We start from the raw sequence: 13,256 nt of genomic DNA on the forward strand, positions 1-13,256 counted from the left end.
GTCTCTTTCTACTCCTCTGTCTCTTTCTCCTCCTCTGTCTCTTTCTACTCCTCTGTCTCTTTCTACTCCTCTGTCTCTTTCTACTCCTCTGTCTCGTTCTCCTCCTCTGTCTCTTTCTACTCCTCTGTCTCTTTCTACTCCTCTGTCTCTGTCTACTCCTCTGTCTCTTTCTACTCCTCTGTCTCTGTCTACTCCTCTGTCTCTTTCTACTCCTCTGTCTCTTTCTACTCCTCTGTCTCTTTCTACTCCTCTGTCTCTTTCTACTCCTCTTCTCAGGGCTCGTCACCATAAGGGGTGGAGCGAGAGAGGGAAGGAGGGGGAAGAGGAAAGGAGGGAGAGAGACCAATGAGAGAATGAGGGGGTGGGTGTGTGAAAAAGGGGTGAGGGGTGGGTGTGTGAAAGAGGGGTGAGGGGTGGGTGTGTGAAAGAGGGGCTGTGGTCTGTGTGTGTGGGGATGGGTAGAGATTGAAGGGATTAGAGGAAGTAAAAGCGCGAAAAACAAGGTAAGAATGAATGTTTGTGCATTTTATGATGGAAAATGAACATGTTTTAATTCTGACAGATGATGTGTAACGTGTACATGTGTGAAGGAGGGTTTTCAGGTTTCACGTGTCTTTTGAAGGGAGAAATAAGGACCATGTGAATAATTTCATTTTAATTGTGTTAGATGATGCTCGTCACGCGTCTTTGCAAATGCCAAAATCAATGTTGTATATGAATGCCAAAGTGCACTGCAGTCATATGGCTTAAGTCCTGTTGCAGTACAGAAACAAAATACTGGGACAGTTTCATGAGATTAAAGGGGCAGTCTGCCATTGTAAAAACAAAACAAACGTATTTAAAGTAATTCTCATGATGATGTATCAATAGCAAGTTTAAATTGAGCTTTTAAACTTCAATTTTGTCCCCTTTTCAATGTCCTCATCTTTACATTATGGGAACAGTGATGTGTACACACACTGTTGTTGTACTAAGCATGAAAAATAATCAGAACAAATGTTTATGTGATGCAAGACCAGATAGTACGAGGGTCAGGAGATTTGAAAATCAATACACAGGAACAAATATGTTCATCAACAGTTTAAGAGTTTAAAAGGATGCATTATGAATTAAACATATTATTTATATATGTGTCATTTAGAAAGAAGCAGAAAATCCCCCCCCAAAAAACAACCAAAAACATGCACCACCACGCCCATTATAATGATACAGAAAAATGTCCTCTCTGACTCCATCTAGTGGTGGTGATCAGTAGCTTCACTGTATCAATTGAATGTACTGTTATCAGTTACCAACTGCTATCCCTGACCCTGTGACCTCTGACCCTGTGACCTGCCCAACACCATCCCTTATAAAATCCCCTTTGAGTCCCACTATACCATGACAACATAACAGATACACCTCACTCAGGGGGTAGAACCCTCTGATACTGTCACCGTCTACCTTGTGAAGTGAAGGAAACCATATTACACCGTAAAGTTGGAACCATCCACTCCCTGGTTGAAGAATGATGTTACCATCCAGAGTTAGTTTGGTCACCATCGTGACAAAAAAATATATATACCCATCATAATCGATGTAATCACGTTTCTCTAAAATCAATAGTAATCTCATCAGACTTCCTGTGAAACTAAAACCATAAATATACCTTGCTGTGGATTGACAGTTGAGTAACAGTGTGCAAAGCTGTCATGAAGGCAAAGGGTGGCTTCTTTGAAGAATCTCAATAATGAAATTATTTGTTTAACACTTTTTTGGTTACTACATGATTCCATATGTGTTAATTCATAGTTTTGATGTCTTCACCATTATTCTACAATGTAGAAAACAGTAAAAAATAAATAATAAATGAGTAGGTGTTTCCAAACTTTTGACTGGTACTGTATCAATACATACAGTGTATTCAGGAAGTATTCAGACCTCTTGACTTTTTTCCACATTATGTTACGTTACAGCCTTATTCTAAAATGTATTAAATAGTCCCCCTCCCCCCAATCAATCCATACACAATATCCCATAATGGCAAAGCAAAAACTGTTTCTATTAAAAATAAAATACTTAAATATTACATTTACATAAGTATTCAGACCCTTTACTCAGTATTTTGTTGAAGCACCTTTGGCAGCGATTACAGCCTCGAGTCTTCCTGGGTGTGACACTACAAGCTTGGCAAACCTGTATTTGCGGAGTTTCTCCCATTGTTCTATGCAGATCCACTCAAGCTCTGTCATGTTGAATGGGGAGCGTCGATGCACAGCAATTTGCAGGTCTCTCCAGAGATGTTCGATCGGGTTCAAGTCCTTGAGGAACTAAAGGTGTTCAATAAATAGCTATTCAGCTAAAGGATATTCACAGAGTTTACCAAAACATTATGAACACTAATACTGAGATGCCCTCAGAACAGCCTTAATAAGTCAAGGTGTGTCCTGTGGGTGTTGGACCATTCTTGATACACACTGGAAACTGTTGAGCGTGAAGAATCCAGCAGCTTTGCAGTTCTTGAATCAAGCCGGCGCACCTGGCATCTACTACCATACCCTTTTGTTTGTCTTGCCCATTCACCCTCTGAATGACACACATACACAGTCCATGTCTCAATTGTCTCAAGGCTTCTTCAACCTGTCTCCTCCCCTTCCTCTACACTGATTGAAGTGGGGTAACAGGGAATGTATTATGTACCAGGACAGGGGCTAAAACCCTGTCTCTAATTAGGTGTCTTGTTATATTTTAATCATGTTTCGTGAAGATGCCCCTGTCTACTAACTTTATTATAGAACATGATGGGATGTGGCCAAGAGATTTAACAACAGGGGCTGGGTCGGGGATTTCCTTACAGCTGTTGATAAGGAAATCCCACTTCATGATGATGATGATGATGATGGTAGTCTAACTCTCTCTCTTTTTCTCTGTCTCTTGCTCCCTCACTCTCACTCATAACCCCCCCACCCACTCCCACAGACTGATGATGTCAACAGTGCTGTGCATGTCCTTCTTGGCCCTAGTCCTATCAGGAGGAGCCTGGGCGTTTTCTCCCATTGGGGATGGAGCCTCCACCCATGTCAGCATCACAGAAAAAGCTGTGCTACAGAAGGTCACAGAGGTGTGCCGAGCCATTGCAGAGTCAGAGGGACGAGACTTCACCCCCACGGTAAGTGTGTGTGTGTGTGTGTGTGTGTGTGTGTGGGTGTGTGTGTGTGAGAGAGAGAGAGAGAGAGAGAGAGAGAGAGAGAGAGAGAGAGAGAGAGAGAGAGAGAGAGAGAGAGAGAGAGAGAGAGAGAGAGAGAGAGAGAGAGAGAGAGAGAGAGAGAGAGAGAGAGAGAGAGAGAGAGAGAGAGAGAGAGAGAGAGAGAGAGAGAGAGAGAGAGAGAGAGAGAGAGAGAGAGAGAGAGAGAGAGAGAGAGAGAGAACAGTTGTGTGTCAGAATGAGTGTTAAGATTTTATTTTATCTAAATGTGATTTTCTTTATCTACCTTTCCCTCAATTCTGATTGGCTGATTTCTAACCTCTACCCTTTGACCTATGACCTTTCCATGTAGGGCAATTCTGCAGAGGAGCTGGTCCAGGCCTGTCTGGGACCCAAAGCAACAGGTGAAGTGTCAGCAGTTAAGTTCAAATCTGCCCTGAATGAGATCTACATACAGAACGGACAGGTGGACAGAGACTTTGTCAACAGGTTGGTGCTCCATTGATAGAGAATGAGGTTCCCTTATTATGTCAACAGGTTGGTGCTCCATTGATAGAGAATGAGGTTCCCTTATTATGTCAACAGGTTGGTGCTCCATTGATAGAGAATGAGGTTCACTTATTATGTCAACAGGTTGGTGCTCCATTGATAGAGAATGAGGTTCCCTTATTATGTCAACAGGTTGGTGCTCCATTGATAGAGAATGAGGTTCCCTTATTATGTCAACAGGTTGGTGCTCCATTGATAGAGAATGAGGTTCCCTTATTATGTCAACAGGTTGGTGCTCCATTGATAGAGAATGAGGTTCACTTATTATGTCAACAGGTTGGTGCTCCATTGATAGAGAATGAGGTTCCCTTATTATGTCAACAGGTTGGTGCTCCATTGATAGAGAATGAGGTTCCCTTATTATGTCAACAGGTTGGTGCTCCATTGATAGAGAATGAGGTTCACTTATTATGTCAACAGGTTGGTGCTCCATTGATAGAGAATGAGGTTCCCTTATCATGTCAACAGGTTGGTGCTCCATTGATAGAGAATGAGGTTCCCTTATCATGTCAACAGGTTGGTGCTCCATTGATAGAGAATGAGGTTCCCTTATCATGTCAACAGGTTGGTGCTCCATTGATAGAGAATGTGGTTCCCTTATTATGTCAACAGGTTGGTGCTCCATTGATAGAGAATGAGGTTCCCTTATCATGTCAACAGGTTGGTGCTACATTGATAGAGAATGAGGTTCCCTTATTATGTAACATACTTGGAGTGCTTGGTAGTAGCAAAGGAAAAGCAACATAAACTCAGCAAAAAAATGAATGTCCTCTCACAGTCAACTGCGTTTATTTTCAGCAAACGTGTAAATATTTGTATGAACATGACATTTTTCAACAACTGAGAAAGAAATTGAACATTGTGTCCCTGATCAAAGCAGGGGTCAAAATCAAAAGCAACAGTCAGTATTTGGTGTGGCCACCAGCTGCAATAAGTACTGCAGTGCATCTCCTCCTCATGAACTGCACCAGATCAGACAGTTCTTGCTGTGAGATGTTACCCCACTCTTCCACCAAGACACCTGCAAGTTCCTGGACATTTCTGGGGGGAATGGCCATAGCTCTCACCCTCCGATCCAAAAGGTCCCAGATGTGCTCAATGGGATTGAGATCTGGACTCTTTGCTGGCCATGGCAGAACACTGACAATCCTGTCTTGCAGGAAATCATTCACAGAACGAGCAGTATGGCTGGTGGCATTGTCATGCTGGAGGGTCATGTCAGGATGAGCCTGCAGGAAGGGTACCACATGAGGGAGGAGGATATCTTCCCTGTAATGCACAGCATTGATATTGCCTGCAAATGACAACAAGCTCAGTCCGATGATGCTGTGACACACCGCCCCAGACCATGTCGGAACGTCCACCTCCAAATCAATCCCGCTCCAGAGTACAGGCCTCGGTGCAACGTTCATTCCTTCGACGTTAAACACGAATCCGACCATCACCCCTGGGGAGACAAAACCACGACTCGTCAGTGACGAGCACTTTTTGCCAGTCCTGTCTGGTCCAGCGACGGTGGGTTTGTGCCCATAGGCGACGTTGTTGCCTGTGATGTCTGGTGAGAACCTGCCTTACAACAGGCCTGCAAGCCCTCAGTCCAGCCTCTCTCAGCCTATTGCAGACAGTCTGAGCACTGATGCAGGGATTGTTTATTCCTGGTGTAACTCGGGCAGTTGTTGTTGCCATCCTGTATCTGTCCCGCAGGTGTGATGTTCGGATGTACCGATCCTGTGCAGGTGTTGTTACACGTGGTCTGCCACTGCGAGGGTGATCAGCTGCCCATCCTGTCTCATTGTAGCGCTGTCTTAGTAGGCGTCCCACAGTACATTGCAGTCCTCATGCCTCCTTGCAGCATTCCTAAGGCACGTTCACGCAGATGAGCAGGGACCCTGGGTATCTTTCTTTTGGTGTTTTTCAGAGTCAGTAGAAAGGCCTCTTTAGTGTCCTAAGTTTTCATAACTGTGACCTTAATTGCCTACCGTCTGTAAGCTGTTAGTGTCTTAACGACCGTTCCACAGGTGCATGTTCATGAAGTGTTTATGGTTTATTGAACAAGCATGGGAAACAGTGTTTTAAACCCTTTACAATGAAGATATGTGAAGTTATTTGGAGTTTTACGAATTATCTTTGAAAGACAGAGTCCTGAAAAAGGGATGTTTCTTTTTTTGCTGAGTTTTTTTTAACTAGTTTTTCTTTTTTTAACTAGTTTTAACTAGTATTCCTAAACTCATTATTGTAAACATTTAGGATGTGCATCCCTCTTACACCCTTCTTCTAGAGTATCTAAAATATGAACTGTTTAAACAACTAATCGTTGTCATTATTGTGCCAGTCCAAGTGAACATTTGGTGTATCACTCCTACAGCCGTTTTCTATATAAAAGCAATTGATCATAATCTTTATTATAACAGCCCAGCACATCATTTTAACTCTGAGGCGTTTGCTCTGGGCCGGCGCCTTATAACTGATGGGGTGGCCAGCATCAAGGCCAACGTACAAAAGGAGAACTTCCAGGCTGCCAGAGAGACACTGGGGAGAGTACTGCACACACTACAGGTAAGAGGAGAGAGAGGGGGGGGGGGGGGTGAAAGAGGGGATATGCAAACATTTCTAGTAGCTAGAGAGACACTGGGGAGAGGACTGTAAAACAGTACAGGTAGCTAGAGAGACACCGGGGAGAGGACTGTACATACTACAGGTAGCTAGAGAGACACTGGGGAGAGGACTGTACACAGTACAGGTAGCTAGAGAGACACTGGGGAGTGTACTGTACACAGTACAGGTAGCTAGAGAAACACTGGGGATAGGACTGTACACAGTACAGGTAGCTAGAGAGACACTGGGGAGAGGACTGTACACAGTACAGGTAGCTAGAGAGACACTGGGGAGAGGACTGTACACAGTACAGGTAGCTAGAGAGACACTGGGGAGAGGACTGTACACACTACAGGTAGCTAGAGAGACACTGGGGAGAGGACTGTACACAGTGCAGGTAGCTAGAGAGACACTGGGGAGAGTACTGTACACAATACAGGTAGCTAGAGAGACACTGGGGAGAGGACTGTACACAATACAGGTAGCTAGAGAGACACTGGGGAGAGTACTGTACACAATGCAGGTAGCTAGATAGACACTGGGGAGTGTACTGTACACACTACAGGTAGCTAGAGAGACACTGGGGAGAGGACTGTAAAACAGTACAGGTAGCTAGAGAGACACCGGGGAGAGGACTGTACATACTACAGGTAGCTAGAGAGACACTGGGGAGAGGACTGTACACAGTACAGGTAGCTAGAGAGACACTGGGGAGAGGACTGTACACAGTACAGGTAGCTAGAGAGACACTGGGGAGAGTACTGTACACAGTACAGGTAAGAGGAGAGAGAGGGGGGGGGGGGGTGAAAGAGGGGATATGCAAACATTTCTAGTAGCTAGAGAGACACTGGGGAGAGGACTGTAAAACAGTACAGGTAGCTAGAGAGACACTGGGGAGAGGACTGTAAAACAGTACAGGTAGCTAGAGAGACACCGGGGAGAGGACTGTACATACTACAGGTAGCTAGAGAGACACTGGGGAGAGGACTGTACACAGTACAGGTAGCTAGAGAGACACTGGGGAGAGGACTGTACACAATACAGGTAGCTAGAGAGACACTGGGGAGTGTACTGTACACAGTACAGGTAGCTAGAGAAACACTGGGGATAGGACTGTACACAGTACAGGTAGCTAGAGAGACACTGGGGAGAGGACTGTACACAGTACAGGTAGCTAGAGAGACACTGGGGAGAGGACTGTACACAGTACAGGTAGCTAGAGAGACACTGGGGAGAGGACTGTACACACTACAGGTAGCTAGAGAGACACTGGGGAGAGGACTGTACACAGTGCAGGTAGCTAGAGAGACACTGGGGAGAGTACTGTACACAATACAGGTAGCTAGAGAGACACTGGGGAGAGGACTGTACACAATACAGGTAGCTAGAGAGACACTGGGGAGAGTACTGTACACAATGCAGGTAGCTAGATAGACACTGGGGAGTGTACTGTACACACTACAGGTAGCTAGAGAGACATTGGGGAGAGGACTGCACACAGTACAGGTAGCTAGAGAGACACTGTGGAGAGTACTGCACACAGTACAGGTAGCTAGAGAGACACTGGGGAGAGGACTGTACACACTACAGGTAGCTAGAGAGACACTGGGGAGAGGACTGCACACAGTACATGTAGCTAGAGAGACACTGGGGAGAGGACTGCACACAGTACAGGTAGCTAGAGAGACACTGGGGAGAGGACTGTACACACTACAGGTAAGAGGAGAGAGAGGGGGAGGGGGGGTGTTAAGGGTTATGAAATATTCTATGATTGACGGGCGGGTGGGGGGCGGGCGGGTTGAATAAAGAGAAAACTACACCATAAAAATGCCATAAATGTGTCAATCTTATGAAATGTATATCTGCAGGATACATTGTATACAGTCCTTTTAGCATGATATATTATGTTTCATAGGGTATTTATGAATTTATGGATGTCCTTCATCCATTTGGTATGATGTGTTACAAATTACAATTCATATGATATGTTACGAATTTCAATTTGTTATTGCTAACGTTAGCTAGTGGGCTAATGTTAGCTAGGCTAGAGGTTAGGGTTAGGGTTAAGGTTAGGGTTAAGGTTAGGAGTTATGTCAAAGGGTTATGGTAAGGGTCAGGGATAAGGGAAGGGATATCTAAAAGGGTTAAGGTTAGGGTTATTAGGTTAGCTAACATGCTAAGTAGTTGCAAAGTAGCTACAAAGTAGTAAGTAGTTCAAAAGTAGCTAATTAGCAAAAATGCTAAAGTTGTCTGTGATGAGATTCGAACGCACAACCTTTGGGTGACTAGATGTTTGCGTTATATGCCCGGCCAACCACTCTCTGTTCACTCATGTAACCATACCAAATGTAATATATGTTCGTTATGTTCTTTTCAGTATCCAGGATAAACGTTAAAATTTACGCCATTTAGCAGACACTCTTTTCGAGAGAGAGAGAGAGAGAGAGAGAGAGAGAGAGAGAGAGAGAGAGAGAGATCCAACGCTTTCAAGAATCAAGGGAGATAAGATCAGAAGTTGCAGACCAGCCACCAACTCCCTGAGATAAATCAGACACATCTTTAGACCTGCATCTGATGGCGCCTCACAGACTGGAGGACAGCCAGCAAGATAAATCTAACCCTTGGTTTTCTTCTGAACTATCTGAGCTCATTTAGATGAGAAATCCGGCCTGAGCCAAAGCAAGGAAAACTGACTGTGTAGTTGTCTGGCAATCTTTCAGACAACTGAGAAAGAGACGTACAATCTACGTTAAGAAAGCTTTTTAAGCTCTATCTCTGACTCTGCTGGTGATCGTACATTTTTTGGGGGGAAACATTAAATGTACTGAAGCGTACAAATTCCTCTTCTTTCCTGCCTAAGCAAGTTCTGTCTGACTCTGGCATCATAACGGAGAACACTGGGACACATGGAGCTTTTTTATCATCATTTTATCTTATTTTGAGAGAAACTGGGGTTTAATTTACACTGGTCAATCAATCAACTGCCTTTCCCTCTTCCAGCCTCTAGCTGACTTGACTGTTAACCCGTCAGCTTCTAGTGAATATTTTGTTGTCATTGCAACAGTTCACTGTGATGTGCTGGATGCCTTGCTTAAGATTCATGTCAAATAATCCACTGGGGCTGATATGCTTGATCCATTTTGGCTGCAGCTCTCTGCCCCCCTGATTGTTGTTAACCAATATTTTTCATCTGATGGACTCCCGAGTGGTGCAGCGGTCTAAGGCACTGCATCTCAGTGCTACAGGTGTCACTACAGACCCTGGTTTGATTCCAGGTTGTATCACAATCCGGCCATGATTGGTAGTCCCATAGGGCGGCTCACAATTGGCGCAGCGTCGTCCGGGTTTGGCCGGGGTACGCTGTCATTTTAAATAAGAATTTGTTCTTAACTGACCTACCTGGTTAAATAAAGGTTAAAAATGAAAGATTATATATGATACTATCCCCCAAGGTTTGGAAGGCTCCCCTTTCACAAAAGTGATGACCCTTGTGTCCTAAATAATGAATCGCCCTATCTCTAAATGTTCTTGACTAGCTAAAAATATTAGAATCCTTGATTCATTCTCAAGCTAAGATCATTCTTATCTTTGAAATGTACATCGGTCAGGTTTTAGACTAGGTCGTAGCACTATCTCTGCTGCATCCATGGTTCTAAATGTACATCGGTCAGGTTGTAGACCAGGTCGTAGCACTATCTCTGCTGCATCCATGGTTCTAAATGTACATCGGTCAGGTTTTAGACTAGGTCGTAGCACTATCTCTGCTGCATCCATGGTTCTAAATGTACATCGGTCAGGTTGTAGACCAGGTCGTAGCGCTATCTCTGCTGCATCCATGGTTCTAAATGTACATCGGTCAGGTTGTAGACCAGGTCGTAGCACTATCTCTGCTGCATCCATGGTTCTAAATGTACATCGGTCAGGTTTTAGACCAGGTCGTAGCACTATCTCTGCTGCATCCATGGTTCTAAATGATGTCGTTAATTGTATGGATAAAAGGCAACACTGTGCTGCTCTCTGTCATCGACCTGTCAAAGGCTTTTGATCCTTTTGATCAGTCACTGCTCATTCAGATGCTTTCCTCAACTGGTCGTGAACAGGCTGCATGGAACTTTTCAAAACCACTTTACAGATTGAACTTAATGTATACCTACTCAGGTTTCCTGGATATTAGATAAGGGGTCCCGTAGGAGTCGATTGAAGTGTCTATCTTACATCTAGAAGATATAAGAAAGTTCAGGAAATATGTCTTTTTTATGCATATTAAACCCCTTTTTTGGGGGTATGCACAAAACTACCTCCATACTGACATTATTTAATTTAACCGGTAACGAGTCCCTTGACACATGGGGTCACATTTGTTTGTAGCCCTTCAGACGAGTCTCGTGGGGCAAAATGGAGACCGCCATTATGTTCGTGAGAGTCTCATCTTTTCATAGAGTGGTTATTGTAGTAAGTAAGCCAAACCGTTCGGACGCTACAAGACATTTTCCTGAGAAGACCGATTTTCGGGATGTCTCTTGGTCTGACAAACATCGCTGTAGCACGACCACCTTTGACCACAGATAGGCGGATGCAGTGGTTTGAGAGGCAGCCCAAGCAAAAAACAGATATCTCTTCCTTAAACTGACGGATGATGCTGGGGATTTTTTATTATGTTACTTAGATCGATGCAACGGTCCTTCAATAGACTCTAGTACAGGGGTGGGCAAACTTTTTGGCTCGAAGGGCCACATCGGGGGAAGCATTTTTTGAGGGACCAATTGTTTGTTAAAATGAATTTGCGTCAGCCTCCTGAATGGCGCAGCAGTCTAAGGCACTGCATCACAGTGCTTTAGTTGTTACTACAGACCCAAGTTGATCCCAGGCTGTGTCACAGCTGGCTGTGACTGGGAGACCCATGAGGCGGCGTACAATCAATCAAATCAATCAATCAATCAAATTTATTTTATATAGCCCTTCGTACATCAGCTGATATCTCAAAGTGCTGTACAGAAACCCAGCCTAAAACCCCAAACAGCAAGCAATGCAGGTGAAGAAGCACGGTGGCTAGGAAAAACTCCCTAGAAAGGCCAAAACCTAGGAAGAAACCTAGAGAGGAACCAGGCTATGTGGGGTGGCCAGTCCTCTTCTGGCTGTGCCGGGTGGAGATTATAACAAAACATGGTCAAGATGTTCAAATGTTCATAAATGACCAGCATGGTCGAATAATAATAAGGCAGAATAGTTGAAACTGGAGCAGCAGCACAGTCAGGTGGACTGGGGACAGCAAGGAGTCATCATGTCAGGTATTCCTGGGGCATGGTCCTAGGGCTCAGGTCCTCCGAGAGAGAGAAAGAAAGAGAGAATTAGAGAGAGCATATGTGGGATGGCCAGTCCTCTTCTGGCTGTGCCGGGTGGAGATTATAACAGAACATGGCCAAGATGTTCAAATGTTCATAAATGATCAGCATGGTCGAATAATAACAAGGCAGAACAGTTGAAACTGGAGCAGCAGCACAGCCAGGTGGACTGGGGACAGCAAGGAGTCATCATGTCAGGTAGTCCTGGGGCATGGTCCTAGGGCTCAGGTCCTCCGAGAGAGAGAAAGAGAGAAGGAGAGAATTAGAGAACGCACACTTAGATTCACACAGGACACCGAATAGGACAGGAGAAGTACTCCAGATATAACAAACTGACCCTAGCCCCCCGACACATAAACTACTGCAGCATAAATACTGGAGGCTGAGACAGGAGGGGTCAGGAGACACTGTGGCCCACTCCGAGGACACCCCCGGACAGGGCCAAACAGGAAGGATATAATTGGCCCTGCGTCGTCCGGGTTAGGAGAGGGTTTGGTAGGCCGAGACTTCCTTGTCCCATCACACTCTAGCAACTCCTGTGGTATCCCGGGCGCATGCATGCTGACACGGTCGCCAGGTGTGTGGTGTTTCCTCCAACACATTGGTGCGGCTGGCTTCTGGGTTAAGCGGGCATTGTGTCAAGAAGCAGTGCAGCTTGGCTGGGTCGTGTTTCGGAGGACACACGGCTCTCAATATTTGCCTCTTCCGAGTCCGTAAAGGATTTGCAGCGATGGGACAAGACTGTAACTACCAATTGGATACCACGAAATTGGGGGTAAAAAAAAAATCTATGTTTATGTCTCGCGGGCCGTGCTAATGCAGATTATTGAACTGATGTTCCTATTGGTCCTAGACTATGGTGACATCATCTATATGAATGTAGATGCCACCTCATTAAAGCCATTAGATGCAGATTGTCACAGCACACTGCGCTTTATTACCGCTGACAATTTTACTGTTCAGCACAGCATTCTCTACCAAGGTGTTGGCTTGGCCTCTTTGATGTCACATAGGTTGATACATTGCTATGATTTCATTTATAAACATCGTTACTAAACTTTAGACATACGAGTTACCACACCCGGTCTCAGGGATGGAAATTCCTTTGGTCTCTACTGAGTTAGGTTAATCAGCCGTTCGTTTTTCTCTAAATGTTCTTAAATGTGATGTTTTGGTGCCTCTAGGTCAATTCAGAAAGCTGATTGAGGACCTTATTACTGATGAATGTGTTTTTTTTATGACCATGACCATCTCCAGTAAAAGTTGCGCCCCTGTTTTTGATGTGTGGATTTTCTGTAATTTCTGTAATTTAGGGCTGATCTGTAAAAGTGACATTGGTCTCAGTACGACTCCCTGATAAAATAAAGGATAAATAAATTGAAAATGAATAAAAAACACAAGGAATTAAAGGGTAGAGGGAGAAGGAGGGGGGAAGAAAACATCGCACCTCATCTCTCATTTCATATTTCACCTTGGCTCAAGTGTTATCATCTGAACCAAGTTAACTTCTGTCTAGAGGTGTCTGTAATAGGGAATTAGATAGATGGCTTTCCCTCAGACACAGACTTGGTATATAATACATGCTT

The 13,256-nt window shown here is 44.5% G+C and overlaps 1 protein-coding gene across 2 annotated transcripts in view; it reads left to right on the forward strand.

The window, feature by feature from the left end:
- The first annotated feature begins 393 nt into the window (after positions 1–393).
- The window catches only part of vwa11 (von Willebrand factor A domain containing 11), a 29,550-nt gene continuing 16,687 nt past the window's right edge, over positions 394–13,256 (forward strand). For both annotated transcript variants that reach the window (XM_036954154.1, XM_036954155.1), the window contains exons 1-4: positions 394–503; positions 2,959–3,148; positions 3,537–3,673; positions 6,145–6,289. In XM_036954154.1, the coding sequence (XP_036810049.1) occupies positions 2,963–3,148; positions 3,537–3,673; positions 6,145–6,289 (468 nt within the window). In that variant the 5' untranslated portion in view covers positions 394–503; positions 2,959–2,962. The remainder of the gene's footprint in view (positions 504–2,958; positions 3,149–3,536; positions 3,674–6,144; positions 6,290–13,256) is intronic.

The sequence above is a fragment of the Oncorhynchus mykiss genome, chromosome 19, assembly GCF_013265735.2.
Source record: "Oncorhynchus mykiss isolate Arlee chromosome 19, USDA_OmykA_1.1, whole genome shotgun sequence".
Taxonomy (NCBI): domain Eukaryota; kingdom Metazoa; phylum Chordata; class Actinopteri; order Salmoniformes; family Salmonidae; genus Oncorhynchus; species Oncorhynchus mykiss.